Below are 27,250 nucleotides of genomic sequence, written 5' to 3'. Positions count from 1 at the left end.
ACTCTAAATATAGGCCAATAAAAGTCATGACCGCTCTAGGTACTATCCCACTACCAAGTGTACAGCTCCTCCACCAGGCTGATCTTGTACCCTTCTCCCAAGTACCGAGAAACATGTCTTGTAGTCTCATCCAGCATACCGCCCGGCCCGCAGCACATGACGGTTGTGGCAACCCCGGCCTCCAGGCTGTCCTGCAGCACTGCACCAATGTTCATCCTCCCAGACTCGGCAGCGACGACTGTTTTACCAGGGGCAGACTTGCCCGACAGTTCCGACTGCTCTACGCCCTCGACGGGACCAGTGCACCACAGCCTATACTCGACACCCTCAACATCAGCCAAGTAGTTGTCCTTGACATACTGAATCAGCCCGGCCTCCCTAGCCGACCAAGCAAAGATAAACCGCGTCGTCTTCCTCATCAGCCTCTGGTCTCCCCGGCCTGCCTGACCGTCGCGCCGGCTCTCGACGTACGACTGCAGGAACCCAAGCGCGCTGGTGACGCCGATGCCGCCCAAAACACACAGGACCGTCTCGGCAGCCACGAACGGCTCGAGGTTAGCTCGGTGGCCGCCGTAGGGACCCTCGTTGTAGACGGAGACCTGCGGACGCGACCCGGGCGCAGACTCCCGGAGGCGCTTTTGCAGAGCGGCGGTGGCGCCAGAGTGCGTTCGGACGAGGACGCGGATCGACGGCGCGGACGGGCTCCGGCCGCTGTACGAGGTGGCCCTCATCCCGGACTTGGCCTCCTCGGCCGGGCCTGCGTCGAGCGGCACCGCGTCGGTGGAGGAGCTGCTGGACGGCGCCCCGTGCTCCGCGGTGGTCCAGCCGGCAACGGTAAAGGGGTGGTTCTCCCAGGGCCTGCCCAGCCCGGGAGCGTAGAGGAACGTGTGCTGCCCGGGGCCGAAGCCCGCCGTCGTTCGTGGGAAGAGCGTGAGCTGCATCAGGTCGGTGCCCGGGACGGCCTCGACGACGGCGTCGGAGCGGCCCAGGCGGTTGAAGAATGCAATACGCACGAGGCGGGCCAGCCTGTCGGCGGACCAAAAGGCAAACGCGATGTAGAGCCAGACCTGGTAGCCGTAGTCGAAGCCAAAGTGCGGCACGATGTGGTACCAGCAGCCCACGAGGCTCATCACCACGAGGAAGATGTGGAGAACAAGAAACGTCTCGTAGAATCTCGCTCGCAAGGGCAGGATGGCCAAGCCGACTGCGAGGCACAGGGCCACTGTGGCGACGATGCCCCATTGCTGCAGGTCCGGTCAGCCGTCTTGTCGCCTTTGAGCAAAAAAAATAAGAGAAAAAAAAGACCGGGAGAAAATGACTTACAAAGAAGGCCTCGGTCGTCTTTTCAGCATACGCGGCTGCGCCGGTGTACCCCGGCTGAAAGTACGCCACGGTGTACACGATGGAGTGCACGACGGCCTGCAGGGCAGAAATGCGCGCCGTCCAACGGTGCAGCACCAGAAATGTGGCGTGGCTCCACCCGGTCAGGGCGATGAAGACGTTGTTTCGTCCGGCGAACAATATGGCGATGGCCATGTTGACAAAGCTGAGGACGCCGGTTCGGTTGCCGACGTATTCACACAGCTCAAACCCGCTCGACATGAAGTAGACGTTGGGCTGGAAGCTGCCAAACGAAACGGAACACAGCACGACGTTGAGAACGACATAGAACGCGATCGAGATGCCGAGAATCCTTCTTGGAGCATAGCCCAGCTGACCTGGTAGAGGCTCAAGACGACGGGTGCCTAGGAATGGGGGGATGACCAGATGCTGTTGGATCCATGGCGAGATGGACTTGTTCTCCAAGGCTTGGCTGAGGCTAGGAATGGATATCCTCAGCTGCACCAAGACCGCATAAGCGGACAACAGGCCGATGATGGTGAGAATGATGACTAGTCTACAGGTTCAGGATGGTTAGATCTGGGCTGCTGGGCATGAGCAAGTAGAAAGTGGAGGCAACAAGGGGCACAAACGAATAAGTGGAATGCAGCCCCTCCTCCCGCGCAAACTCCTGATAAGTCCCGTACGTGGACGTGTAGAGCGCTGCATTCACCAGACTCGTGACGTTGAGCCATGTAGCATTGTCTGCAACCTCCACCTGCGGGGGCGAGCTCGGAAGGCTGGCGCGAAAGGCGGGCTGGGCGGAGCCGGCAACGGCTCGCGCGGCAAAACACTCGGCCTGCCTGTCCGCCGGAAAGCCGACGGCATCGCAGCCCTGCTGGATGCAGTAGGCCATGGTCTGAAGCCACGGGAGGTTCGAGGCGCGGCAGTCGTCGCTCGTGACCGCCATGGGCATGCTCATGTCCATCCCGCTCATGTCCATGCCGGCCATCGAGCTGCTGTTGTCAAAGGTGGTGCAGCCGAGGTAGAGCTTGGAGAGCGAATCGTAGCATGATTGGCAGCAGAGATCGGGGAACAGGTCGATGCCGTAGCCGACGATGCCCGCCGATGCATGGGTCAAGATGGCCTGCGGTATGGAGACTAGGGAAATGACGAGAAACGCCCGCGAGGAGGCGACGATGGGCACCATGATTGCTGCGCTGCAGAGCCAGTGGTGGGAAACTCGGATTTTCTTGAACCACCTAAACTTCGGGTCGAAAGAAGCTTTCCCCAGCGGCACTGCCCAGACTTTATGGAGGATATTAATGTGGGCTTGTGCATACAGCCGGGGGATGCGTGATGCGACCCAGCCGGGAGATCACCACCGCAGTAATCTGGATGTTATAGGCAAAAATGGCTATTTTTCCATCGTCGACCAGCGAAATTCGAACCCCACTAGTGATGGCTCGTCGGTAACACATGAGGGTCTTTGAGGAAGTTTGCGCAAGTTTTTTTTTTTTTTATCGGGACAGATCTGGAGCTTGTTGCAACGTACGAGTCAATCAGCTTGCTCCCGGCTAGGCTCCCCACGAGGTGACCTCGCAGTGTCGCACGAGCTCTAACCACTTTTGAAACGCCAAAGCGGAACGCAAATCGTTCGCTTTAAGCATATATTGTCCGGTCCTTATCACCTAAACATGGGCGCCCCTCGACACTCGATGTGGGTACAGATCGGCCGTACTACGTTGAGCGTGCAGCTTTTGGTGCACCAAGAATCGCGAATGATTTGGTAGGCGATGGCATGGAATTTGGTATAGTGTGGATATCAAACAGCAAAACAGGCCACAAACGAAGAAAAAAAAAAAAAAAAAAAAAAAAAGATATGGTGGCCCCCGAGTCCACTTATTCGAAATGGACTCCGACAAACTCCCAATTCCCTTTTGTTCCTCTGAAATCGGGATACAGTTCCCCAGCTCAACAACCTACTCATGGGACGTATCCCGCGACCAGCTGCGACCACTATCTAGTTTCCCACAACACGCAGGGAAAGAGATATCAGATAAACGCCGATGCCGACCATGACGGAGCCGCCAACGGCCAACCCAGGCTTTGCAAAAAGCCTTCCCCGCGGCGTAGGGAAAGTCGGCGGCGAAGACGGACCGAACGAAATTGTCAATAACCAGGGCGCCATTGGCGTGTACCAGTTTTACTTTTATAATGTACATAAGTTAACGCCTGATATAGAAATAAGGATGGACTTATAGCCGAACAGTATGCCCGAAAAGGCCTGGAGCATCCCACGCAGGGAAGGGTTCGAGGTCCATGCAAACCAAAATTGCCGTTTGGTTTATTGCATACGTGTATGTGTTGAACCTCACAGTCAAAAAAGACGAGTAAACGTGAGCAAGCTAGCCTGCAGGCAGGGTGAAGGGGCTCACTACCGTTATCTAGAGCATGAAATAGTCCCTCTGGTCAGAAATTTCTGGACAAACACAGAAGCAGTATGCCCTTTCTGTCGGCTCTCTTCAGTCAGCCCCATCTTTGGACTGCGACGGAATATGACAGACCAGACGTCTCGGCGTTACCAGGAACGCGGTGGTCCCAAAAGCAGCGGTACCCATCTAGATGACCCACGACTTCCACCTCCAATCAACAGGGCGTATCGCCGTGTAGGCCAGAAGCCGGCACGCAAAGGGTAGCCACGCTGGAAAGATTAGTTAGAACATGGCAACGAGGTTAAGCCTAGCGCGTATAGAGCAATGCTGAACAGTATGACGTTGTTTGAGATGCTAACGATGTGCTGGACGTCGCAGGGCGACCGAGAAGACGCGGCTGCCGAACAGGATCGTGAGGATGGGTGGCCCTCATTTCTTGTCATCTACTGCATCTATCATTTGCACCTCAAGCCCCTCCCAGGCCCCTACATCACCTCGCCACCCCCAGGTAGGGTTGGATGGTCCCAACTACTCAGCGAGGTTTAAAATCTAGGGGACGAGCGGTGGATTGACCGGCTCCGCCACCGGGGGCTTTACAGTTATTACACCGTTTAACAGACAGCGTGTATTCGTCGACAGCCCCGAGGCCACAGCTAACCTGCTGCACAACTTAAATGCTTTCAGGTATATTAAATACAAAGTGCAATTCATCTTGCCAAACAAAATCGCCGGCAAGGGTTTCCTAATTTATAACAGTAAAAAAATAAACACGTCTGCAGGGGTTTGGTTCCTGCCTCTAATTGAAACCAATTGCAATTATGTTTACCGGAAGTGGAAAAACGGCCATTGAAATATTGTGAATACTACCAAGCCATGTTATAATCCCAAAAGGGAAAATATTAGTTATAATGATACCGACGTCGTCGAGCTGCTTAAACTTGTATTGGCCGCGAATATCGATATAATCGGCCATTTTGCTTACAGTATAAACTTTTACGCCATTAAAATGAACGAAGTAAGGTATAAACAGCCCTTTAATGCCTACAAATCGTCAAAACTAATCCTCACCCCCGCCAATATCGAGAATTTGACATAATATGGAGAGGCCAACAGTTGTCCGAGGCCACCTCGCTGATCGGCGCCGGCCTCGCCCTATTCCTGTCCCTGTGCGACCTCCAGATTAAAGGCACCATGGCTGTCGTATGGCTGCTATCGGAAAACATCGCGACCAAGCATGAGGGCGCGGCAGTCATTAACCGCAAGCTAAACCTTTACCACGACCTTTTCTAACCGCGGCTTCGTCACGCAGACGTTGCACTTCCTAGCCGCTCCGGCTAGAGGCGGAGCCGGAAGCTTGGGGTCGGCTTTACATTGACGCTTTTCAGGATCTACGAGTGCTGGGTGTTGAGAGTGACGAGGGTATCCGGCTGGTAGTCTACAAAACAGACAAATGGGGAGAAATCGATGCTTTTTGTTCATTCTTTTTTTCCAGTTTCAGTTTCATGGAGCTCAAGCTTTTAGGCTTGAGGCCGGCTTTTTATTTAGTGCTGTACTCACGTACAGCTCTGAGCTAATGGAAGTGGTTGCCACTTCTTCATATTGTTCATTATTGTTTCTTGTTTGGTCCATTTTTATTTCGCGCAAACTACGTTTTCTTTCCTCTATTTCTATCTTGTTGCGAGGCGCGGTGGATGGCAGGTAGTTTCCAGACCTCCAATACATAAACTGATCGAGGGATATTCCCGGTACGTCCAAGCAGGAAATCAGCTACTTTGAAACTGAACGACAGATGTATAAGATTTGCTGTGGAATTTTGACCCATGGGTATGGGATAGGGGAAGCCTTTCATGTCTGGGAACGCCGCACTTATTGCAATGCAGTTCATTGAGATCACATATGAGGGTATTGATTTGTTTTTACAAAACATTGTCAACTCGCTTCGGGCCAAGGGAGCTTATTTGCTTTCGTTTGTGCTAATTTCAGAAAGTCTTTCTTTTTTCCTGAAACGGCGATTGCCGCTTCGTTTCATGTCTGGCAAAGTCACCTAGGTAAGGTAGGGGATGAAACCCCATTGTTTGAATCCAGAAGTGGGCCAGACGGCCCTACTACCAACGGGAAGCTACCATTTGATAGCCGACCTGGGTAAGGTGAGGGCATTAACTGTCTACACGTGGATCGATCACGGATCCGTTTAATTGGAGTGTTGTTTTGAACTTCCAGGGTTACTTCCTTTTTTAGTGTATCCGAATTGGCGGTTGCCATTCGTGGGCCAATTGGCGGACGATAATGGCGCCAATCAGGCGATAGTAACAAGCTTTTCCACCGCGAATCCTTGTGGTACTCTCAGCATGACTGGCAGATGCTACGGTAAATGGGCTTCGAAGAGAAGAAAGTGCATTAAACATATACTAAAAAAAGAAAACAAAATGAGAAGTGGAAACACAAAACTGTCTTCAAACTGGTTCATTTGGAGGAACATGACCTGACTGGGACAAAAGACCACCGGCAGCATTCTACGGAATCCGATGTCTAATAAAATTACATGTGATATATAAGCCACCAGAGGGCTCATGTTTGAGCACTGCAAGTCTTTTCAAATCATCAATCACAACTTTTTCCTTTGAAGCATTATCTTTTTTTATTGAAGCATTACGCACGTTGGCCGGACCGACGATTTAATTCTATTCGTCCAAAGATATTCATCACGTTGCAAGCAACCTTCATCCACAAACCTCGCATCGCTAGACTTCGCACAGTATGAAGTTCTCTGCCGCAATCCTCATCACATTCTTGGCTGCTGCCAGCACAGCTTTGCCACAACGCGACGGCTCACCCTCAACGCTGGACGCACGGGCTAAGAAGGCGGCACCCAAAGGCTTCAAGTGCCGTATCAACCAAGGAACAGGCACCTGCAGCGGCGTCGACACCTGCACCGTTGTGGGTGCTGACGGAAAGGTGATTGGGGTGGATCGCTCTTCGGACTGCACACTGAAGAATTTCCCCATAAATTAAAAGAACCGGGCAATCGGGAATGTCAACAATCAGTCTCAAGAATATTGAGTGATGCGCTCACAGAGGCTCGCTAGAACCTACGTCATCTGCACGACCAAAATAAAGCCCATCATACTGTCAGCCTTGTTCCTGTCTTTGATGTGCTGCAAGGTGGCCGGCGGGATGGGTGACGTAGTGGCGACTGCGTGGGAGGAAACCGCCCATATCGACGAAGAAGGCGTGCTGCAATGACCATCCGGCCATGTTCGTTCGCTTAAATTTGTGGATAGAGCCCGTCGCAGACAGGTACCGTGTACTGACCCAGGGCAGCGACGCAAATTATTTCCAGGTCTGCAGAGCGCCAAAATAAATAAAAAAGATGCACGTCTTTCGCCCGAGCCTTTTCCAATCTGACAATAATAAATTGCGGCCTGGCATCTTGTGTTTGGCCGGGGCCGCCGAGGGTGCCCACAACTGCGTTCTCGAACCACCATATTAAACCAAAAGGCTGAGATGCTATGCGCAAAGGTCGCATTTTTTATTTTTTTACCCCGCAATACGAGCCTATGGGATCAAAATTTCCTTCGGAAATCCCGACTCCGGGGCTGCATTGAGAAATGTATATTTTTAGATCAATGGCATATCTCAGACCGTGGATATCCAGGTACAATCTTTTTGCATTAACTAGGGAGGAGTGTATGAAGTCGTTGTCGGACTTTCGACTCGTCAACAGGCTGCTTAAGAAGCGATCATTCACGTCTTTTTTATACCAAATCGCCGTCACCTGTATAATCTCGATCCAAACCCCAAAGTGCGAGCCTGAATGGGTGCACTTTTTAGGTCAAGTGCCGTGGACACAGCAAGTGAAAACGTAGCTAAAGCCGGCGAAAAGTCGAACTGCCGTTCTGGGAGCATGCCGGGGTACTATGAAGTTCGTCCAGGGTGTGACGTGCACTGGTGCCCAAGCTCCCGGACCGGACCGTTGTTGCCGAGCCTCTGCTACAATATAATAAGCTGGATTTGTAAATACAAAGAGGATGGCCCCCTGTTGCGAGCAACCTGACTCTATATCCTCTCAGAGGGTTGATCATGAATGTGATCTGCGGTACGGTGACGCTTGCTGTTGACGTTTTCTTACGTTGGTCCTTGGGCCATTACGAACAGGTTTCTCTACTTATAAGGGCAGACGAAGCAGAAATAAATGCTAAGCTTGATAAGAACGAAAATTAGAATATTTTGGCAGAAGGCAGTGGGGGTAGACCCAGGACCCATTGGCATCCGAGAGTGAACGAGCATCCAGTTGCTATTTCCCCTTACTGCCGTCAGATCTGCCGGGTTTGAGCAAATATGTATCCCGACATGATGTTCTGCGTCAACAGTAGCGAGAGAAGGTTTATCAGTGGAGGGGCCGTCATGCGAGGCAAGTTACAGGTAGAGCCGCGGTGGCAATAAACAATCACTTGGAACATACATAATCCCGACAATGACAGGCCGCTTCCGAAAGCGATGGAAATTGGATTACACGCGCCTTATTCGTAAAAGTGGTTTACGCATCAGAGGCTTGCCGCTTGTGGAGTTGTACTATAACTGTACACGGTTTCCTTCATCATCGAATCAGTTCATCAGTGACGGGTGATGAGATATCCTCAATTTATTATATAGGTCTGTGGTTTAGCTACACGTTCAGCGTTTGTAAAGTTTGGTTTGGTCGCAGTCACGGTAAGCCCCAAGGTGTTGACCGACATCTTGATTAGCGTTGTTGATGCCCCCTACTCCGATACTAAGTTAATCGCTCCATATCGCCACCCACCCCCTACTTTTATCCCTGGAACCTTTGCGCCCATGCAAAATCCTTCGTCTCGTTGCAGGGCACAAAGATGTGATATTACTCGACAGGCTCTTCTTCACACTCTTAATCAGAGTCAGAGTCAGAATAATAGTCAGACTCGTCTTCACAGTCCCCATTGCGAGCACATTGAGCAAAGATGGCGTAACTATCGGGGTTTTTGATAGCGTGCCTGGTTTTGAGCCTAGAGGGGTTCAAAGTATCAATACTTATACAATGTCTTTGCTGAGCATTGTTTGAACGGGTAACACTCACGGGCGAACTCCCTTCCAATTGTAACCCCAATCATCAAAGCCTGTAATAACGTTGGGCTCCACATCTCCGACCCCCCTAAAGTCCGGCCCCTAAAAATATCTACTCAGCCACATCAACCCTTTGTTTTATTTTATAAATATCTAGACGAATTTTTCACTTTAGAACTTGATTTTTGAAGATTCTTGCTCCAAACTTTCCAATGAAACAGTACACTGAAAATCAGCTTCTTGCTGCCATTTCTGACATAAGAAATGGCAAATCAGTTCACAAAACCTCGCAAAAATGGGGTATTCCTCGGAGTACCCTTCACGATCGTTTAAAGGGGGCCCAGTCAATTCAACAAGCGAAAAGATTTTGTCAAAGGCTTTCACAGGAGCAGGAAACCTATTTGGCAGATTGGGTACTTGCGCAGGCCGCGTTAGGCCTTCCGCCAACGCATCAAGAACTACGCTATTTTGCGGAACGAATTCTTCAGGCCGCCGGAGAAAGAAAAAGCCTTGGGAAACATTGGGTTAGCCGTTTTATAGCCCGATATCCAATTTTGAAAACCCAAAGACCCCGGCGAATAGAAAATGCCCGGGTTAATGGGGCTACAACCGAGGTAATTAAATCTTGGTGGTCCTATTTGAAAAATCCCGTTGTCGATACTATAAAACCGGCCAACCGTTGGAATATGGACGAAACAGGTATAATGGAAGGCAAAGGATCTAATGGCCTGGTGTTAGGGCGTAATAAAATCCGGCCATTACAGTGAAAAGAGCCTGGAACGCGGGGTTGGACGAGCATAATCGAATGTGTATCAGCTACGGGGGCTGTTATACCTCCCCTCGTTATATTTAAGGGGAAAAACGTACAGCAACAATGGTTTCCAGCTGATTTAAGTCCTTTCGATACCTGGCAATTTCATGCAACCGAAAACGGGTGGACAAATAATGAAACAGGTATCGAATGGTTAAAAAAGGTGTTTATTCCGTATACCCAACCTTTAACCCCTGAAAAGCGGTTATTAGTTCTGGATGGCCATGGATCACATATAACGGACGAATTTATGCTTCTTTGCTTGCAAAACAATATTCAACTCCTATATTTACCCCCTCATTCGTCACACGTTCTTCAACCGTTGGATTTATCGGTTTTTGGGCCGTTAAAGGAAGCTTATCGACGTCACCTGGGATTTGTAAACCAGTTTTGCTGTTCAACGGTTGTTGGGAAACGAAACTTTCTACTTTGCTATCGAAAAGCCAGATCAAAAGCATTTATAGCAAAAACCATTCAATCTGGTTGGCGTACGACGGGGTTATGGCCGGTGAACTTGGCAAAACCACTTTTAAACCCTTTTTTGTTAGAAAATAGCAACGCCAACGTCGAAAAAGGTAAAAATAACGGCTTCCAAAGGGATAAAACACCGGAAAGCCCAACCCAAAAAATTAACGACCAGTCTTTACTTATTTGGAAAACCCCTAAAACGACCCGAGATATTCGACTTCAACTACAGGAAATTTCCCGGTCCGAAAAAAGTAACGCCACTTCACGGCTTTTGTTTGCAAAAGTCCAAAAAAGCTTCGAAACCAAGGATATCTTATTGGCTGAAGCTCAGCAAAAAATCAGTTTGTTAAACGCAAAATTGGAGGCGGTACGGCCGGTCAAAAGGAAAAGGGTAATTCCGGATCCCAACGAGCTTTTGGTCAGCAAAAAAAAACGTTTATGAAGCACAGGAAAATAATAGGGACTGTTTAGAAGCTTTGAACGATGGAGAAGAGGTTAGCGAACCGGGAGAGCCTGACAATGATTGTATTATTGTGCGTTGATAGTTTTACATTTAAATCGGTTTATAAAAGGGGTATTTCGTCGTTACATTTTTCAAGGGGGCCGGACTTTAGGGGGGTCGGAGATGTGGAGCCCAACGTTATATTAGTCGGCAGTCTGGTAGTATCATATTCATCTTCTTCATTTTTTTTTATTTCCAAGCAGTAACTTACCAAAAAGCAAATGCGACAGTTCATGCAGTATAATCGTGTCTTGATTATTAGCGGTAATATCGCGGCTCCTGGCCTTTTGTTCAAAAAAGAATGGGCATAGAACAACTTGATTATTCCCACGATCTGCGTAGGCCATACAAAGTGGACCGTGGAAACGACACATTTCGCTTGGGTCCCGACAAGTTACAGACACTTTGTGCGAATCGCTACTGCACGCTTCTTTAAGTTTCTCGAAATTACTCTCAACATGTCGTTTGGTGTCTGGGTCTTCGGTTTTGAAAATCACTTTGAACAATTTATCATTATTCCTGGCCGCATGGGAGCCCTCATCCGCAAGATCATAGCAGCTAGAATAATTCGGCATTAACATTAGTAATAGCATGTGTTTGATTTTTGTAACTCACCCGTGTATGGCGTTTTGAACCGCTTGTGTATCGGGGCATTCTGAAAGGCCATCCAGATGGGCGCGTCTGTTTAAATGACCGCCTAAATTACTGTCAACTTGAGAACGGTAATGGCGTGGATCTGCTAAACCAGTGGCCGCAGTCGAAGCTATAGCGCCGGCAGCATTGAGGTAAATAAACGCAAACGCGAAATACATAATTGTAAAAGCTATAGTAAAAATAGGATGTATTTTGAAGTGAAGATAAGAGATGCAGGACTATATTGGCTAAACACCTCTTGAAAGCGTATTTGTAGTACTAAAATACTCAAAGAGACTAAATCCAACTCAACTCTTTTTTTATGTAACTAATATTGCAGCTTATATGGATATATATACGTGCCCGGCTACTTTGAACACGTCGTCCTTATTTTGCATAAATATATATTTATATACATATAAAGTTTTCTCATGTGTGGCATCCCTGGATATTACAGGCTGGGCAAGGCGTCCAGGGTTTCTCTCCATACACTTCAAAGTACCAGGTTCTAGACGATCTGTGAGCGATGTCGTAATCTTGGTTGGTTTGCGCCGTGTTGGGAATACCGTTCCACAAATACAAACAGCATTACTTCTGGGCATCATCAAAAGGTCAATTGTCAAAGAAACTCATTCCAATTGTTAAAGCTAAAGGTGTATAAATTGATCAAGTTAGAGGCTATCCACCAATAGGCGGTAAGAATTGGTCAACCAGGCCCCTATTCAGTAGCCAATGGTAATTTTAAATAGCTGCTCGCATCGCTTCCAGCTTGACATATTAAAAACGTCTTATTCTCGAATTTTAAAACTTCATATTGTTATTAGTTCCATGAAAATTATTTCTCTAGCTGCAAATGCAAAGTTTTGCGAGAATTGCTTCCGTTTCCTATGGGTTTCGGGCTTTTTTATGCCCATTTCCGTTCGCAAATCGCATACCCTATAAATACACTCAAATTTAACATAATAATATATTTTTAAATTACGACTAATTCAGGCAGGAAGAACACCCATTATTACCCCACTTATAAACGTGGGCCTTGACTAATTTAACTGTTCGCGTGAATTACCAGACATATAAATTGTTTTTTTTTCTTTAAAACTATTGTTAAAATCGGGAAAGCCCATAAAGTTCACACCAGCGGACATTTTACAGGGGATTAATTCTTACTTATACTAGCATATTATAAAAACCTCCAAATTGGTAAACTATTTAATTACCCGTGATTCCATATGAAATATTCAAAATTTATTTGATAAATTAATTATAACTTGACCGAAATTGTAACACTTTAATTCTAAGTAACCAATCGTTTTTTTTCAATAATAATTTAAACACCCTTTATTTTTCTTTATTATACATTGTATTTTTTTGCATTATGCAAATATTGAAAAAATCATTAAATCCACCTTGTATTTATTTAACTTTAATCAATTTATATTTAACTAGTGTTATAATATCGGGCAAAACAAACCTCCCCATTAACCGTACGTTTACACTTGGGCTTTTACCAATTTGACTTTTCGCGGGGAGCTTCGAATGTTTTAACTTAGTTTTTTTTCGCAAAAACTGTTACCAATGCCGGAAATGCCCATTAGGTTTATATTATTGTACAATTGTATTATGGGTGCCACTATAATAGGCTTTTATTTAATACACCATGTATATAAACTTTCTTCAAATACGCTTTGAAATCCTATTCTCCCTTTCAGTTATCGGTGTGATAGTTGTGCCGGCATCCGATAACGAACAAGCTCCTGATCTTGAAGCTCGTATGTTACGACCAGACAGTTGGGCCGGTACCAGAGAGGCCAGGTGGGGTCACACCCCTCCTGACGACACTCGCCCAAAAGAGATACCGACCGGCAGAACAACGATTACCTAAGGACAAGGCCACGAGATCTCACGTGACCTCACGTGACGGCCAAGGGAATGGATCTCTATGATCTGTAGAATCTCAGTTGAGAATCACAGATCAAACAGATCAAGAGAGATCACATTCGGAACATAGTCTATATAAGGCACGCTCATTACCATGTAGATAGATTCGATTCTAGGATTGCTTAGCAGCAATCAAACTCTAGTTAACCTCAATACTTACTTGAGAACGATCATAACTTCACCCCCAGTCATTGAGAACCCCAGTTACCCAGCCAGACGCTCAGTTGCTTCAACCCACTGTACTTTACCCTAAGAACAGGTTACCCGATACCTTGATCGTAACATCGTAGTACCTGGGATTTAATTACCCAAAGATGGATACCTAGTCCCCCTTCAATTCCTACAAACCCCGTTTCTCCTCCTCCGCCGAAAAGAATACGATGAGGATCACAAAAGTGTCCTACTTTCGCATAGCGTTCACTAGTAGTTTCTCGAAAAGTAGCTCTTACCGTCGCAGCATGCCACGAACATTAGGAGTCGAGTAATACATAAGTGCTATTAGAGCAGGATTTGGGCGTGGATGTTATGAACATCTCGTTGTGAGGGAAATAGGTCGGGGGGTTTGTGGCCTTTGGGCTTGTCAGTTCGGCTTTCTATTTATAACCCCAGGCCAGCCATTATCGTTCATACGCGATGGATAAATATAAGCAAGTTCAAGCGAATCTTTTGAACTAGACAGGGGTTTCTGAGTGACAGCTTGCAAACTATGAGGGATAAATTTGGCTTCTGTATAAACGCCGTTCATCACCTGCAAGACATCCAGGTTACAACTGCCTCCGAAATTTCCCTTCTGCTGGTACTATGGAGCTGAAGGGCCCAAGCACAGCCTATAGTATTCCTGTCCCCTGGTCCAGAAATATCTAGTATTTCTTTGTTTCACCTGACGTGATTTCCCGGCCAACGTAGACTCTATGGTCTCGATCCCCAGCGACAACCTCTTTGATATAATGGCGGAGCGACTTAAACTCAAAGTCCGGGTACAGCGCCTTGGCGTCTAGATAACCTAGGTATTGGGCGCGGTCAGGCGCGTTGTCACCCCTCACCATCCGACTGTACAGATACTGGGTCATAGCAAGGTCCAAAGTTGTCTTTGGGCTAGTCGGGTCTGCGGACAAGGAACTCCGCAGCTCCGCGAGACGCGCCTCGAGTCCGGCCACCGAAATCGAATGCCACGGCACTTCTCTTCCCGTCGCGGCCTTGAGCTCGGCCAATATAGTCTTTTGTGAAGTCACCTCGCCGTATGCGAAAACGGAGCGATTCAGCGTCCGCGGATCCGTGATGATGCGAGCCACGTAGCGCCCGACATCGTCCTTGTCGATCATGGCGCTGGGAGTCTCGCCATCGCCCACAAAGGCTTCGGTCTGGGGCATCGGCGGGGCCCACGGCGGCGGGAGGCCAATCTGGTACCACTGGCCGACGTCGATGACCGTGTAGGGTAGGTAGACGAGCTTGCACCGGTCCAGCAGCTCTTCCCTCAGCTCGCGCACCGCCATCACGCCGCGCGGGGGCATGACCATGGCGAAGAAGCTGGGCACGAAGCGGTCGACCCGCGCGCGATGCGCGGCGTCGATGAGCGCTTCCGACTGGGCCCGCTTTATGGGTAGAATGCATGAGATGACGACGTCAGCGCCTGCCAGTCGCTCCGCGAGGGCCTGCACGTCGAGAAAGTCGGCCGTCTCGACGGTGGCGCCCGCCCGTGCCAACTCTTGGTGGGCCGGATTGTCCGCCGACTCGGGCCGCGCCAGTGCTATGACATCAAATTTGGACGACTCTGCCAGCAGTCCTCTGACAATAGACTGCCCAGTCTCGCCAGAGGCGCCGGCGACGACTACACGGAGCTTGGTGGAGAATGCCATGGTGATTGCTATGGGTTCGTAATATAGTGAAACATGTCAAAGTGAAGGTATCATCAGACTTTCGAGAGGAAGACAAGTGAGAGAGTTGATTAGTAGTCACAACACATATATGAAAGGGAAAAGCAAAATGTTTGTGGCGGAACGTAGAGACTTATATTGAGACGGATGTTTATAGTAAAAAGCTCTTCACAATCTCGCAGCTAATGACACTGGCATCTGTTTTTTTTTCCTAGCTTACCAATCTGATTATAAATCTTGGCCAGGCCCGTGGTAGAAAAGACGAAAGCAATGGGAAATCGTGGAACGCAAACAGGTGGGCATCGGCGACAGGACTGTAAATTTACAGCCCCATCTTGCCCGCACTTTTGCTGGGCTGTTGTGGGTACTAGTCCACCTAGTCATGGACTCATGGTAGGGCCTGCTTGGGGTGCCATCCGCTCCTCGGCACTAAGGTCGAGGAGGCGCGAACCACGAGCCGATGACATCTCGAATTGGGGATCTCTCCTGGGTCTTACTGTAATAGTCCTCTGTAGAGGAGAATACCGACGCGTCAATTGGCGATTGTTAGGACCTAGAATTGTTGCTTGACCCAAGGATCCAGTGCCAATAGTGCGTTGAGTCAGTCACGTAATTTACTTCCAGAGATTTGCGCTCGCACAAACTGAATCCAAAAGGGAAAATGAAAGGAGAACAAAAGATGATATCTTGGCAACTAGACATGCCTTCCTACTCGCCGGTCTTTTTTTTCAGCATCAATCGGCGCTTAATTTGCCATCTGAGCAGTTTCGAGCCCGAAATGTCCGACTCGATTTTGCGGACAAAGATTGCGCCGTCGACCTTGGTATAAATAACCCACCCAGGCTGATTAAATGGTGGTCAATCCTTTTTTTTCTCCATCCGGAATCAAGTCCAATAACTTGATGAAACTATTTTTCATCATGTTTTCTCTGTTCGAAACCCTTCGACCTGTCAATGTCTTCAATCGTATTGGCATTGTGGGTTTCGTTTTACGTCTTTCTATTGGAGCCATCAGTCTAGTACGATGCCCCTGACCGCTATTTTCCCTGGGATGTGTCTGATCCTCTGTGGACATATGTATACCATCTCCTAGTACTCCCGTTGTACAATGTTTTTTTTCCACCTTCTACGAAGGATATCGGGTCCAAAATCGTGGGCGCATCCCGCGAAGAACATTCGGTACAACGCCGAATACTATCTCATGCGTTTTTGGCCCAGGTCATGGTGGAACAAGAGCCTATCCTCCATGGGTATGTCGACAAGCTTTTGCAGGCCTTAAAAAGGCCTCTAGCAACGAAAAGGGGCTACACCCGGTGGAAATGACATCTTGGTTTCATTGGCTCACATTCGACGTCGTCGGTGACCTGGCTTTCGGTGAATCTTGTGGATGCCCGGAAAACTCGACCTATTACGCTTGGGTATCCCTTACATTTGACGTGATGAAATAGATACGTTTTCGATCCGAGATACAAAAGTTTGGACCTCTGGCTATTCGGATGCAACGCTTCCTGATTGGAAGCCTGCCAAACAACTCTCCCGAAATCCCGAATCCTTAGACCGGTGAAATAAAGAAACTCGCTCCACATACGAGGATGAGGCTGAAATTGATCCAGTCAACACACAAGGCTTGAAATACCTCAACGCAGTTGTAAACGAATCTCTTTGAATTCGTACGCCGGTACCAGGTAGCGGACCTCGCATTGCAGCGCCCAGTGCCACCACGATTGTTGGCCATTACATTCGCGAAGACGTAGGTATTCATGCCAAAAAGCTGGAAGCGGATTTACTAACAAATCCTGGACAGATTGTTGTTGATATCAATACATGGGCCGTCCATCACGACCCGAACTCGTTCACCTTGCCAGAGTCCTTTGTTCCTGAACCCGGGTTGGGAGATGGGCGCTTTATGAATGGCAGGCTGGACGCTGTCAAGGCTTTCTCGACCGAGCCACGTAGTTATATTGGCAAAAAGTAAGTTGATATTGAAGCCGCCCCTCTCCCGTTTCGGGAAAGTGCAATAGCTAAAAAAACAAGTTGCTTACCATAGTCTTGCATACGCCCAGATCAGGATGGTCTCCACGAGGACAAATATTGGGTCGTAGACCAAAAGGCCTTCACTGTCTAGGATAGGCCTCAGTTTCGTGCGTGGTTAAAACCTAGGACAGGAACCTATGATGGTCAATGAGTTGATCTTTGGTCCCCACATGGTACAGAACAACTGATAACCAGCAAGTCGTACAAGAACTCTAAAAGTCATAGACAAAGTACTTTTTCAGTTTATCACATGGAATCGATTCTCTATAGTATGTAGCCGTTGTGCTTCTCGTCCAAGTATCCCTGGAAAGATGGTTACAAATTCCTACCGACCCCCGACCCAGACCAAAATCGAACCGTCCTCAGACATAATAATAGCAGATCTTGCCGTCATTGCCACCAAACAAATCATTCAGCTGCTTGAGGGTGGACTTGGGCGCGAGCCACTTTAGGTCGACCACCATGTCCTCGATGGCCTGTCCAGGCTCTGGACGAGGAGCCGGGCCCGGAGCGGCTCCCATGCGGTTGAGGTCCGGGATGGCATTGCTGCCCTGCACGCGCTTCTCCGGGTCCTGCATCTGCCAGATCCACCACAGCCGGTCGAGCGCGCCGTGGTGGAAGTAGAAGGCCGGGTCGCCGGGAGAGGCGTAAAAGTCCTATGGAGGGGTTTGCAAAAGTAAGCAGGGGAGACGCGAGAGTGTAGGGTGGATATGGTTTCAGGTAGTCAAGGACTTACGCCGCCAGGATCACCGCCAATCATAAAGTGGCCGGCATTGTGAAGCTGCGTCGATGGAAATGGCGCGGGTTAGCATGTGGCTCCGTTTGACATCACAGGCAACGTTGGGAATCCCAACCTACCCCCCACGGATGCGCATCGTTCTGCAGAAACGGCTGGCCCAGGTACCGGTCGTAAAAGTTGTTGACGTGCGGGTACTCGGTGATGAGCGAGTACGAGTAGTTGGCCCTGGCGCCGAGGGCCGAGTTGCGGTTCACGTCGCGTCGGAGGCAGCGCGGGTTCGAGCCCAGTCCGTCGGCGCGGGGGTTGCGTGGGATCCCGTTGACGACGGTCGCTCTCGGACCAAGACTGACCACCATACTGTGGAACATGACAGCTTAGGATGATGCTTCCATGTGGCTACGGGGGCGAGACACGATGGAACCTACTCTTTGAAGGGCCCGTCTTTGACACAGCCGCCGCCTCCTCCTGGCTGGATGAGATTATAGGGCGCACGGAAACCCATCAAGACGCCCCTGTAGTTGTTGGGCTCGCCCTGTCCACCCATGCTGGACATGTTGCCGTTGAACATGGGCGAATTTATCGGGTCCTCTGCATATCGATCGTAGTTCATGTACTAGATTTTATGCTCAGGTTAAACTTGTTCCAATTGTGGGCGGGAGCTTGCTGGTGCACATACCGGCTGATACCCCTTGTAACCGCACTCTTCGCGCAGCGCGTTCTCATACGCCCAGATAAAGTACCTGTGAGCGGCAAACAGATTTGTCTGCATGGGATGCAAATCAGCAAGACAACATCTTTGACCAGGGAATGGGTCTCGTGGAGTGAACGCACCGGTCCATGGAGAGGACCAGCCTGAGTCATGTGAAAGGCAACAAAGTCGTCAAAGCGGTTGAGCGCGCCTGGGAACTCGTCCTTGGGCGCTTGAGATGGTCTCTTCATCAAGCAGAGTACAGCAGCAATATACTCCTCGCGCTCAGGGACAGACAAGTCACTCCTGGAGGAGGGAACCAGCTTTATCAGCAAAACTCCTTTAAAACACACGCTCACAGAAACACACAGGACTTCGCTGGCTTACCATTTCTTTCGTACAGCAGCATTCTCGAGAGTGCAGCCATTCGAGTTACCCTTTCTGGCCACCCATTCGCTCACTTTGGGCATCGTGTCTGCCTCGAGCTGGTCCACGACGTCGAGGGGGTAGTTGCCATTTCGGAAAGCTGTTTTGTAGTAGGCCGCGCGCTTCTCGAGGGGCGTTGCAGCGGATCCTCCGAGGAGGAGCGAGGTAAGAACGGCTGCAGAGATCCAAAACATCTTGCTTCTCAGAGTTTGAAAAGAAAAAGAAAACCGAAATTGAGACCTTCCTGACAGCCCCAAGACCAAAACGAAACAAGAGATGAGGAAGGGTGCAAACCATAAAAAGGGAAATTTGTAGCATTCTTCGCCGTCAACTGCCGCTTCGATGTCCCACCAACGATAATCACCACCCTTTGGATAATATACCTTATAGAGTAATTGTTTTAGGTTGAGGTTATTTACCCGCAACAAATGGCCAAATAACCGCAAAGTGGATTCCTCTGGGCGCCGCTGTGGATGCCAAGCCTCGCACTCCGGGTGTCTTACACCGCCGCTACTCTGCCTCATAGCAGGGCTTTGAGGTGCTACTCTCTCGCAGCCACCCAGTTCCTTGGTCCGGTGCAGTTCACGTTCTTAACTTTGCGAGACAGCCATCGTCGCAAACGCTGAGGTGCGCATCCCGGTAGAGGTCCTGCAGTGATCATCATGCGTGACGTAGACGGTAGATCAGCACGGTGAGGTCTGCATTCCACCGTGGCAAGGAGGTGTGCGGATTCTCGACGGTGCCGGTCACCATGTACATCAGGCCCCGAGTGGTGTCGAGATCCATAAAGCGCGTAAAACGGCAAGCGGTCATGATCTTGGGTGTGGAAGTTTCTAGCCCGGTTGGCTGGCATCACTAATGGCCTTGGCTTGGAGCTTTTGATCAACATGGTTGGAGTTTGGGTGTAGTAAACAGTCAGGTCTCTGCTCTCAGCAGAATGTTTATCCAGAACGTACTCTGCCACACCGATCATCATCATGTTACGGCTGCCATCAGTCATCAGCTAGCCTCATGACGAGAGGCACCACAAACGCCCAAATGAAAGGCCCTCTGCATGGCGCATGTGTCCGGAGCTTCATCAGGACGTCCTGCACGCCGTGCCGGCAAACCTGGCAGTTGAGCGGAAAGCCATCAAAAGGAAAAAGTCCTGCCAAGAATCAGCGTCTTAAAACTTCTATGATGTAATTCACATGCCGCAACCCGGGTCTGCGACAGATACGGGTTGTCAGCAGAACGGTCGGCATTATGAATCCGGCGATTCCGCGGCGGGCCGTCACAGTCACTCAATCCAACAGCCAGCAGAACCATTCCCACGGGTAGCTTGGGTAGCTGGCCATTGACAAGAGCTCATACTTGGAAAGGGCGGCGTATTAGTCCAGAATGCGGACGGACGTGCCGGCGGACTGGCTCCGTGCCGGGAGAAGAAGCGACGTCCGTGCAGACGGGAGCTTTGCGAGGAGTCTGAAGGAGATTCTTGCCAAGGCGGCTATACTCCGTGCGACGGATGGGCGCTTATTTCGCAACCTTTGCTGGGATTGATCGACTTTATAGCATGGTTCTGAAAATGTTACTTTTCTTTTGCACGTCAACACGTTGGTCGACGCAGCGGGGCTCCAGGCGCAGCTGCAATTCATACTGGTGGATGCAGCTATGAATGGGGAAAAATTCAGCAACGAAATCCGCCCGCGACCATTTTAGAGGCCCCCATCTGCCAAGTTCTTTGCCCGAGCACAGCCTGTGAATGGCCTAATAATAGCGCCAGTTCTGGAGCCAGCGGCTTGCAGGCACAGGGGTGCGTTTCAGTGCCAGTCGCCACTCCGCTATTTAGAGGGTGGAGATTTTAATCGTAGCGGGGTTCGGTATTCTTATTGTTCATGCAGCCACAGGGTGCACATAGTCGTGCATCTGGAGCCTTGTAGTTAAACGAACGGAAGGGACCCGAAGCTGAGTGGGGATTGAGACAAGAAACAAATTGAGGACAAAGCTGAGAATGAATAGTTATTTGGCATCTCTGCCCTGGTGCTGGGATTGGGTGAAGATGTATCGTCCGCATCCGCCCAATTAGGGCATTTGGGGGCAACACCAAAACCCGGCAGGATCATCTTATCATAACAACCCTATCGTGTACCTTTATCTCATTCTTCGGCCTGCTCCGCAGGGCCTGTTCCTTCGAAAGCTCCCTATATAAAAGATGGCTCGATTCTAGCTTCTCGTGCCCAATGCCCCCCACCACGTTACCATCCCCTTGGGCCAGGACCGTCAGGTCCTGAACACTCCACTGATTCTCCAGCCACGTGCTGGGTAAGGAGCTTGTCTTTGGAAATCCGAGGAAAGTTCCAGATATCTTCAGACTGCACAATGGTCAACTTAAATATAAAAAAAAGGTCTCTCACCCCAGACAAACCCTGTGTCGTCACTTACAGAGGGTGCTTTGACTATTGCGCTACACTGACTTCAAGAAACTGAGTATCTATATTGTAACAGAGCAAATAGGACCCTAAAAGAAATTCCGGCCGAATTTATCCCTGCTTTAATTTGGGGCTTTTCGTGCCTGCAAGTCTCCAGGTCAGGTCCATCCACCTTTCTCGAACCAAAATGTGGACAAGACGGAACCGCAGCCGTGAGTTCATAAGCTCGAACAAGCAGCATGAACGGCCTAATGATAACAATACATCCCCCCCGAAACTGAAAGGGCCCGAGCGGGAGGAGTCACGTTGAGCTGGACTCAAGTATTGGGACCAGTAAACATCAAAAGCACCAGGCTGTGTGTGCCAAGCATATATACAGTTTTGCTGCAGATGTAGCACAGATACAGCTACCTATCTATGTGCAGAGGTGGTGTTTTGTCTTTTGGGATTGAAAGTCAAACTTTGATGCTGAGCATCACTCCGCTTCCGGAATCTATTCCAAGACCTGTATCCAAGCTCGAAATGAGATAAACACTTTGCAAAGGATTTGAACAGAAATCGCTGATATTTACATGATGAGGCTAATGTACAACAGCTTTCAACTCTTTGTGAGAAAACGGTGTGCACTCGACTCTGCGCAGCCGAATAGGCCCATCCTTGACAGAGAAATCAAATGCGGGGCTGAGCCGTCATGTCGTCGGAGTAACAACCCCAAGCGAACAAATCGTTGTTTTGACAATGACTCTGTCGCGGCGCAGATTACCAGCAAAGTGACCAAGCTTTCGGACTTGACGTAGATCATTCATGCAAACCCCTCTCCTCATTTCTCCCTGCCCCTGGACGTCTAAATGTAGATCGGCCCTGATGTGAATGCCACAAAGGCGGCAATGTCGGGGACTGTGGCCCCCCAGTCCACCCCCCATATTATAATTGCGGCATCCTCCATCGTTGCGTCCCCTTTTGTTCATCTCCATCACGGCCATCAACGCCTTTGGTAATTCCGTGCGATCTTTCGCATCATACATTCTTTTCTTTACTTTTTTGCTACTTTTTTGCGATTTTCGCAGCATTCATTCTTTTGTTTCTGTTTATATACGTCCATGTGGGAAAAGCTCCATGCTTTAAGGGCCTCATTCTTTTAACTTTTCCGTCCCTCTTTTATACCCTTCTCTCAATCCCCACAAACATAGACAGGAAATATGATTTTAATATCGGCCTTCATCTCACTCCTAGCCCTCGGGGACATTGCTGCCGGGGCCCAGCTTCGTAAAGGGCCACTAGTCGGACCTCCGCGCACTACACGGCAGGACACAAAACTTGCTTCGGCCGGCGAGCTGACTCGTCGCGCCGTGCAGGTGAACCATTTCGACCAGCTAGTTGACCACGGCAACCCGTCCCTCGGCACCTTCAAACAGCGCTACTGGTGGGATACCACGTACTATGCCGGCGCGGGTCACCCCATCGTCATCTACAACGCGGGCGAGTTCAACGGCGAGTATGCCACCACAAACACATATGTCCACAACCGGAGCATTCCAGGGATGGTGGCCGCAGAGGTCGGTGGCGCTGTCGTGATTATCGAACACCGCTACTTTGGCCAGTCCAACCCCTTCAGCCAGTACACCGTCGCCAACCTATCACACCTGAACCTCAACAACTCCATCGCCGACATGGTCAACTTTGCCCGGACCGCCAAGCTGCCGTTTGCCAACGGCAACGCCAGCGCCACGGACCCGTCTCGCGTGCCGTGGATCAACGTTGGAAGCTCCTACTCGGGCAGTCTTGCGGACTGGACCCAGCGCCTGGACGCGACGAGGACGTTTTGGGCCACGTACGTGAGCAGCTCAAAGGTCCAGCTCTTTGACGACTTTTGGATGTACTTTAAGCCCGTCGAGCTGGGGATGCCCAAGAACTGCAGCGCCGACATCAACAGGGTCATCGACCACGTCGACAAGATCCTGCAGACCGGTTCCGCCAAGGACAAGTTGGACTTGAAGACAAAGTTTGGCTGGGCAAAGCTAAAGTACGACGATGATTTCGCCGAAGCCCTCTCTCAAGGTCCCTATCTCTGGCAAAGCAAGGACTTTTCTTTTGGCTACATGCCTTTTGATCTGTTCTGCGACTATGTCGAGGTAAGAATGAATATTCATCAGAAGCGCTCCGTCGTGCAAGGCCCTTTTCGATTTACCTATCGTCTCTGTTCTCTAGTGTGCTAACTTCTAGTAGAACGCCGTTCCTTCCGTCTTCCCCGACGCTACTGCCCCTGGACCTGATGGCGTCGGGTTGGAGAAAGCTCTGGATGGCTATGCCAAGTGGATGCAGTTCGAGTACATTACGAAAACCTGTCAATCAACCCCCAACTCCGACGATGCTGCCAGCTGTGCCGACACCCACGACGCCAACGCCAGCTTCTACACAAGCGTGGACGTCGACCCCAGTGCCACAGACAGGCAGTGGCAGTGGATGAACTGCGTATGGCCGTAAGTCAAGACCCTTTCTTTTTTGTCTCTGTCTCGGGCTAGCTCCCCTCCATCTCCCCGAGAGACTTTGGAGAGCCCTCCAAACAGGCACTAACGCTTACCCCCAACAACCCAGACTGGCAGGCCGACTCAGCGGCGCCCCCAAGGGCGAGCCGACGACGCTCAAGTCGCGCCTGGTCACGCCCGCGTACTGGGCGCGGCAGTGCGCAAGCTACTTCCCGGCCCCGGCGGGCAGCAAGCTCCCGGGCGCGCTGACGCCGACAGAGGCCAACGAGGAGACCAAGGGCGGCTACACGTACGCGGGGCAGCAGCGCGTGCTGTACGTCAACAACCAGTTCGACCCCTGGCTGTACGGCAGCGTGTCGTCGCCCATGCGGCCCGGCGGCCCGATGCAGACGACCGGCGACAAGACGCCCGTCCTCGTCATCCCGGGCGGCGACCACATGTCGGACTTTTGGAAGGACAATGCAGAGGTCAACGCCGAGGTCGAGAAGCTGCAGAACCAGGCCATAGACATCATGGTGAAGTGGATCAAGGAGTTTCCGGGCAAGAAGTAGGGGATTGAGTTGGGGTTTTGTAATAACATCTGTTGGTTTGTAGCATTGGCATTGGCGTCCTTGGGATTTATGAAAATATTAGAGCTTCTTTGTTGGACTATTCGAGACAGAATAATAATAATCATCTCACCAGGCTTAGTTGAGGACTGGGAAAAGACGTGGGCTACATAAGCCCTGGACTGCATAATGGCCTGCCGATATTGTTTCACGTGGGATTGGGCAATGAAGCAGAAAATGAGAGAAACAATAGAAAGCCTCATAGGTTGCACAAGCGTTGACTGGCCCTCAACAATAACCCCCGCCCTTTGGATCATTGACTGCTGTTTACTTGTTTCAACGTCATGTTTGCAGGGTCTCATACCAACTGCGGGCAGCATAAGCCCCTCCTATCGTAAAAGGTGGTCATTCCCTGGCAGCCTCGCCCAAGCCGGGCGTAAAGGACCGAAAAACAAGCTTGGCGCGGGTAGACAACTGCCGATGCATTGGGGATAACGTGATTGAGATTAGTTCTTGGCAGCGGTAAAACAGGGAGGAGTCTACCTTGCAAGGACAAGGTCTTCGCCTTCCTATAGGTGTATCCATAAAAGCTGACCCTTTGCACCTAGGTATTAGCATGACGCATGATGCTGATCTGTCGCTTTTTGACGACGGTCAATCCTTTTACCTCCCTTAATTCCCTAAAGTGATCGTAACAATCCGGTTGATATACACATTGTGTATATCAGTATGGTACCACAGACTCTCGTTAGTACGGGGCTGCACAGAAGGAATTGGACATTGGAAAATACCGGAAAGGGGTAGCGGAGCGAGGGCGCCCGCGCTGACGGGATTGGCAGGACCCACAATGACATTCGAGGATTCCAAGTGACGCAGCCGTTGACAAGCTGTATCTATCTTGGCGCCGGAGAGTTAAGCGCATTGGCTGCTCTCGTAGTTACACATCACTTTCCATACTTTAGAGCTCCATTCTATCTGAAATATGGAGGGTCGTTTCATATTACACGCCTTGAGGCATCTGATAGTGAGCCGGTAGAGCCTGGCCCCCGGGCGTCCAGACTCCAGACTGGCCTGCCGGGCCAAGGACAACACACCGCCAGTAGGAAGAATCGCAAGTGGTGGAAGGCTCAGTGCTGCAAATAAAGAGTAACCACCAGCAATCAATCAAGGAGCTCCTTCGCTATAATTCAGGGTCCCTACCTGGCAGCAAGAAGTTCATCAGGCCGGCGGCTTCAGGGTTTCTGGCCTCAGCTTCAGCCTCAAACGTCCTTCCACCTGCGAAGGGGCTCAAGATTGCCCAGAGGCGAGCTTCGTCAGCTGCGTACCCCGTGTTTCCCGACCATGCACCTCCTGGGTCTGCATTTTCAACTTACCAAGCGTCCCAGCTGCCCGCTCTGAAGCCACGGCTCCCATCGATACTGCCAGTTCCGCTTGCTTCCGTCTCTGTTCACAAGTCTCCCACCAGTAAAATGGGTAAACCTGCGGCTTTGCCTACGCTAGCATGCTTTTCGTTTCCTGGTGACACCTGGCGTGGCGTTCCGAAGAAGCCTTTTTCGTCTTTACTAATCTTGCAATCCTCTGCTTCGTCTATATGCAGATCGATGGGAATGGCGGTGCAATCCGGAGTAAAGCCGTAATTTAGTGTGCCAAATATCCTGTCAAGCGGCTGGCAAAACTGGAACCACGCCCAACCATTTGCTACATTTGTACCGCAAAACTTCCAATTACGGAAAGGTTAAAGCGACCAAAATGCCCGATGGCTTCGAATCTACTATTTCTGCACTTTACAGGATCTCGTTCGCTGTTTTGGTTTAAATAAAAAACTGGCAGACTTGGCGAATGCGGCATGTTATTCGAAGTCCTAATATGGGTCGCCACTCGCCAGTCGAATTTGGTATGTATCCAAGTTTATCATCCGCTTACCTATCTGCTAGACTGACAGAGAACACAAATTGCCATGCAATGCGCATTGATCTTTCTACTGTACTATGATATTAGGCGAAAAGAACCCTCCCATGTCACCGCGGATGTAAGCGTGGGCCTTTACCAGCTTTACTGTTCGCGTGAGGAATTAAATGCAGCACCTGTGCAAAAATATTACAGCCCAACAAGGTTACCCCCCACCTTAATTTCGACCGCCAATTTTTTTATAAAAATCCACCACTTTAATTAGAAACGCCCAAAAAGAGAAATAAATAAAAGCGAGATTGTTAATATATATTTAAATATTGGGTATACTAATTTTTGGTATTACGTTTAGTTTGTGCGCGGTATTCAATCGAAAATATAACTAAGTAATTTAATTACGCTTAATCCAACTTTTTGATAAAGCTAATTAAAACAGCAAATCTTTTAATATTTGCTACATTTTTGTTTTGCTTTTGCATTTTAAAATATTTCCCGTATAATTTTCTTTTAATATTTTCCTAACGTATTTTATGGAATTTCAATTTTGTTACGATCAAGGTATCGGGTAACCTGTTCTTATGGTAAAGTACAGTGGGTTGAAGCAACTGAGCGTCTGTCTGGGTAACTGGGGTTCTCAACGACTGGGGGTGAAGTTATGATCGTTCTCAAGTAAGTATTGAGGTTAACTAGAGTTTGATTGCTGCTAAGCAATCCTAGAATCGAATCTATCTACATGGTAATGAGCGTGCCTTATATAGACTATGTCCCTCGACGTGATATGCTTGATATGTTCCATAGCCGACATATCACTTGTTCTGCTATGATTGATATGCGACATATCAATCATATCCCTCTCTTGGCAATCACGTGATGTCACGTGTCTTTTCCCCTTATGTAATCCTTTCCCGCCGGTCGGTGATTCTCTTTTTGGCGAATGTCGTCAGGAGGGGTGT

The 27,250-nt window shown here is 49.6% G+C and overlaps 11 protein-coding genes across 11 annotated transcripts; 6 read left to right on the top strand and 5 right to left on the bottom strand.

The window, feature by feature from the left end:
* Window positions 1-50: 50 nt before the first annotated feature.
* On the bottom strand, window positions 51-2,530 carry MGG_13426 (uncharacterized protein; the record flags this gene model as incomplete). Its single annotated transcript, XM_003711461.1, has 3 exons — window positions 51-1,244; window positions 1,324-1,897; window positions 1,974-2,530. 3 exons carry the CDS (start codon window positions 2,528-2,530, stop codon window positions 51-53), a joined length of 2,325 nt encoding a protein of 774 aa, XP_003711509.1.
* Window positions 2,531-3,398: 868 nt separating this feature from the next.
* MGG_16664 (uncharacterized protein) lies at window positions 3,399-4,301 on the top strand (the record flags this gene model as incomplete). The annotated part of the gene is made up of 3 exons (XM_003711460.1): window positions 3,399-3,539; window positions 3,977-4,036; window positions 4,134-4,301. 3 exons carry the CDS (start codon window positions 3,399-3,401, stop codon window positions 4,299-4,301), a joined length of 369 nt encoding a protein of 122 aa, XP_003711508.1.
* A 460-nt stretch (window positions 4,302-4,761) lies between these two features.
* Window positions 4,762-5,045, top strand: MGG_16663 (uncharacterized protein; the record flags this gene model as incomplete). The annotated part of the gene is made up of 2 exons (XM_003711459.1): window positions 4,762-4,770; window positions 4,869-5,045. 2 exons carry the CDS (start codon window positions 4,762-4,764, stop codon window positions 5,043-5,045), a joined length of 186 nt encoding a protein of 61 aa, XP_003711507.1.
* A 1,467-nt stretch (window positions 5,046-6,512) lies between these two features.
* MGG_07591 (uncharacterized protein) lies at window positions 6,513-6,998 on the top strand (the record flags this gene model as incomplete). The annotated part of the gene is made up of 2 exons (XM_003711458.1): window positions 6,513-6,692; window positions 6,873-6,998. The coding sequence occupies 2 exons, from the start codon at window positions 6,513-6,515 to the stop codon at window positions 6,996-6,998; spliced, it is 306 nt and encodes a 101-aa protein (XP_003711506.1).
* Window positions 6,999-8,531: 1,533 nt separating this feature from the next.
* Window positions 8,532-8,911, bottom strand: MGG_16662 (uncharacterized protein; the record flags this gene model as incomplete). The annotated part of the gene is made up of 2 exons (XM_003711457.1): window positions 8,532-8,776; window positions 8,848-8,911. 2 exons carry the CDS (start codon window positions 8,909-8,911, stop codon window positions 8,532-8,534), a joined length of 309 nt encoding a protein of 102 aa, XP_003711505.1.
* A 1,962-nt stretch (window positions 8,912-10,873) lies between these two features.
* MGG_15212 (metalloproteinase) lies at window positions 10,874-11,427 on the bottom strand (the record flags this gene model as incomplete). Its single annotated transcript, XM_003711456.1, has 3 exons — window positions 10,874-10,899; window positions 10,965-11,173; window positions 11,231-11,427. The coding sequence occupies 3 exons, from the start codon at window positions 11,425-11,427 to the stop codon at window positions 10,874-10,876; spliced, it is 432 nt and encodes a 143-aa protein (XP_003711504.1).
* A 2,619-nt stretch (window positions 11,428-14,046) lies between these two features.
* On the bottom strand, window positions 14,047-15,042 carry MGG_07587 (isoflavone reductase; the record flags this gene model as incomplete). Its single annotated transcript, XM_003711455.1, has 1 exon — window positions 14,047-15,042. The coding sequence occupies one exon, from the start codon at window positions 15,040-15,042 to the stop codon at window positions 14,047-14,049; it is 996 nt and encodes a 331-aa protein (XP_003711503.1).
* A 938-nt stretch (window positions 15,043-15,980) lies between these two features.
* MGG_07586 (trichothecene C-15 hydroxylase) lies at window positions 15,981-17,162 on the top strand (the record flags this gene model as incomplete). The annotated part of the gene is made up of 5 exons (XM_003711454.1): window positions 15,981-16,037; window positions 16,154-16,310; window positions 16,746-16,810; window positions 16,865-17,031; window positions 17,108-17,162. The coding sequence occupies 5 exons, from the start codon at window positions 15,981-15,983 to the stop codon at window positions 17,160-17,162; spliced, it is 501 nt and encodes a 166-aa protein (XP_003711502.1).
* A 294-nt stretch (window positions 17,163-17,456) lies between these two features.
* Window positions 17,457-19,141, bottom strand: MGG_07585 (uncharacterized protein; the record flags this gene model as incomplete). Its single annotated transcript, XM_003711453.1, has 7 exons — window positions 17,457-17,750; window positions 17,831-17,875; window positions 17,953-18,190; window positions 18,259-18,446; window positions 18,510-18,596; window positions 18,665-18,827; window positions 18,909-19,141. 7 exons carry the CDS (start codon window positions 19,139-19,141, stop codon window positions 17,457-17,459), a joined length of 1,248 nt encoding a protein of 415 aa, XP_003711501.1.
* A 3,413-nt stretch (window positions 19,142-22,554) lies between these two features.
* On the top strand, window positions 22,555-24,392 carry MGG_07584 (uncharacterized protein; the record flags this gene model as incomplete). The annotated part of the gene is made up of 3 exons (XM_003711452.1): window positions 22,555-23,487; window positions 23,582-23,835; window positions 23,951-24,392. 3 exons carry the CDS (start codon window positions 22,555-22,557, stop codon window positions 24,390-24,392), a joined length of 1,629 nt encoding a protein of 542 aa, XP_003711500.1.
* An 844-nt stretch (window positions 24,393-25,236) lies between these two features.
* On the top strand, window positions 25,237-26,518 carry MGG_16661 (uncharacterized protein; the record flags this gene model as incomplete). Its single annotated transcript, XM_003711451.1, has 6 exons — window positions 25,237-25,256; window positions 25,352-25,519; window positions 25,581-25,853; window positions 26,220-26,283; window positions 26,388-26,418; window positions 26,493-26,518. The coding sequence occupies 6 exons, from the start codon at window positions 25,237-25,239 to the stop codon at window positions 26,516-26,518; spliced, it is 582 nt and encodes a 193-aa protein (XP_003711499.1).
* Between the last annotated feature and the right edge of the window lie 732 nt (window positions 26,519-27,250).

The sequence above is a fragment of the Pyricularia oryzae genome, chromosome 3 (genome assembly GCF_000002495.2).
Source record: "Pyricularia oryzae 70-15 chromosome 3, whole genome shotgun sequence".
Lineage (NCBI taxonomy): Eukaryota > Fungi > Ascomycota > Sordariomycetes > Magnaporthales > Pyriculariaceae > Pyricularia > Pyricularia oryzae.
Note: the sequence above shows the minus strand (reverse complement) of the source record. Positions and strands in the feature narration are given on the sequence as shown.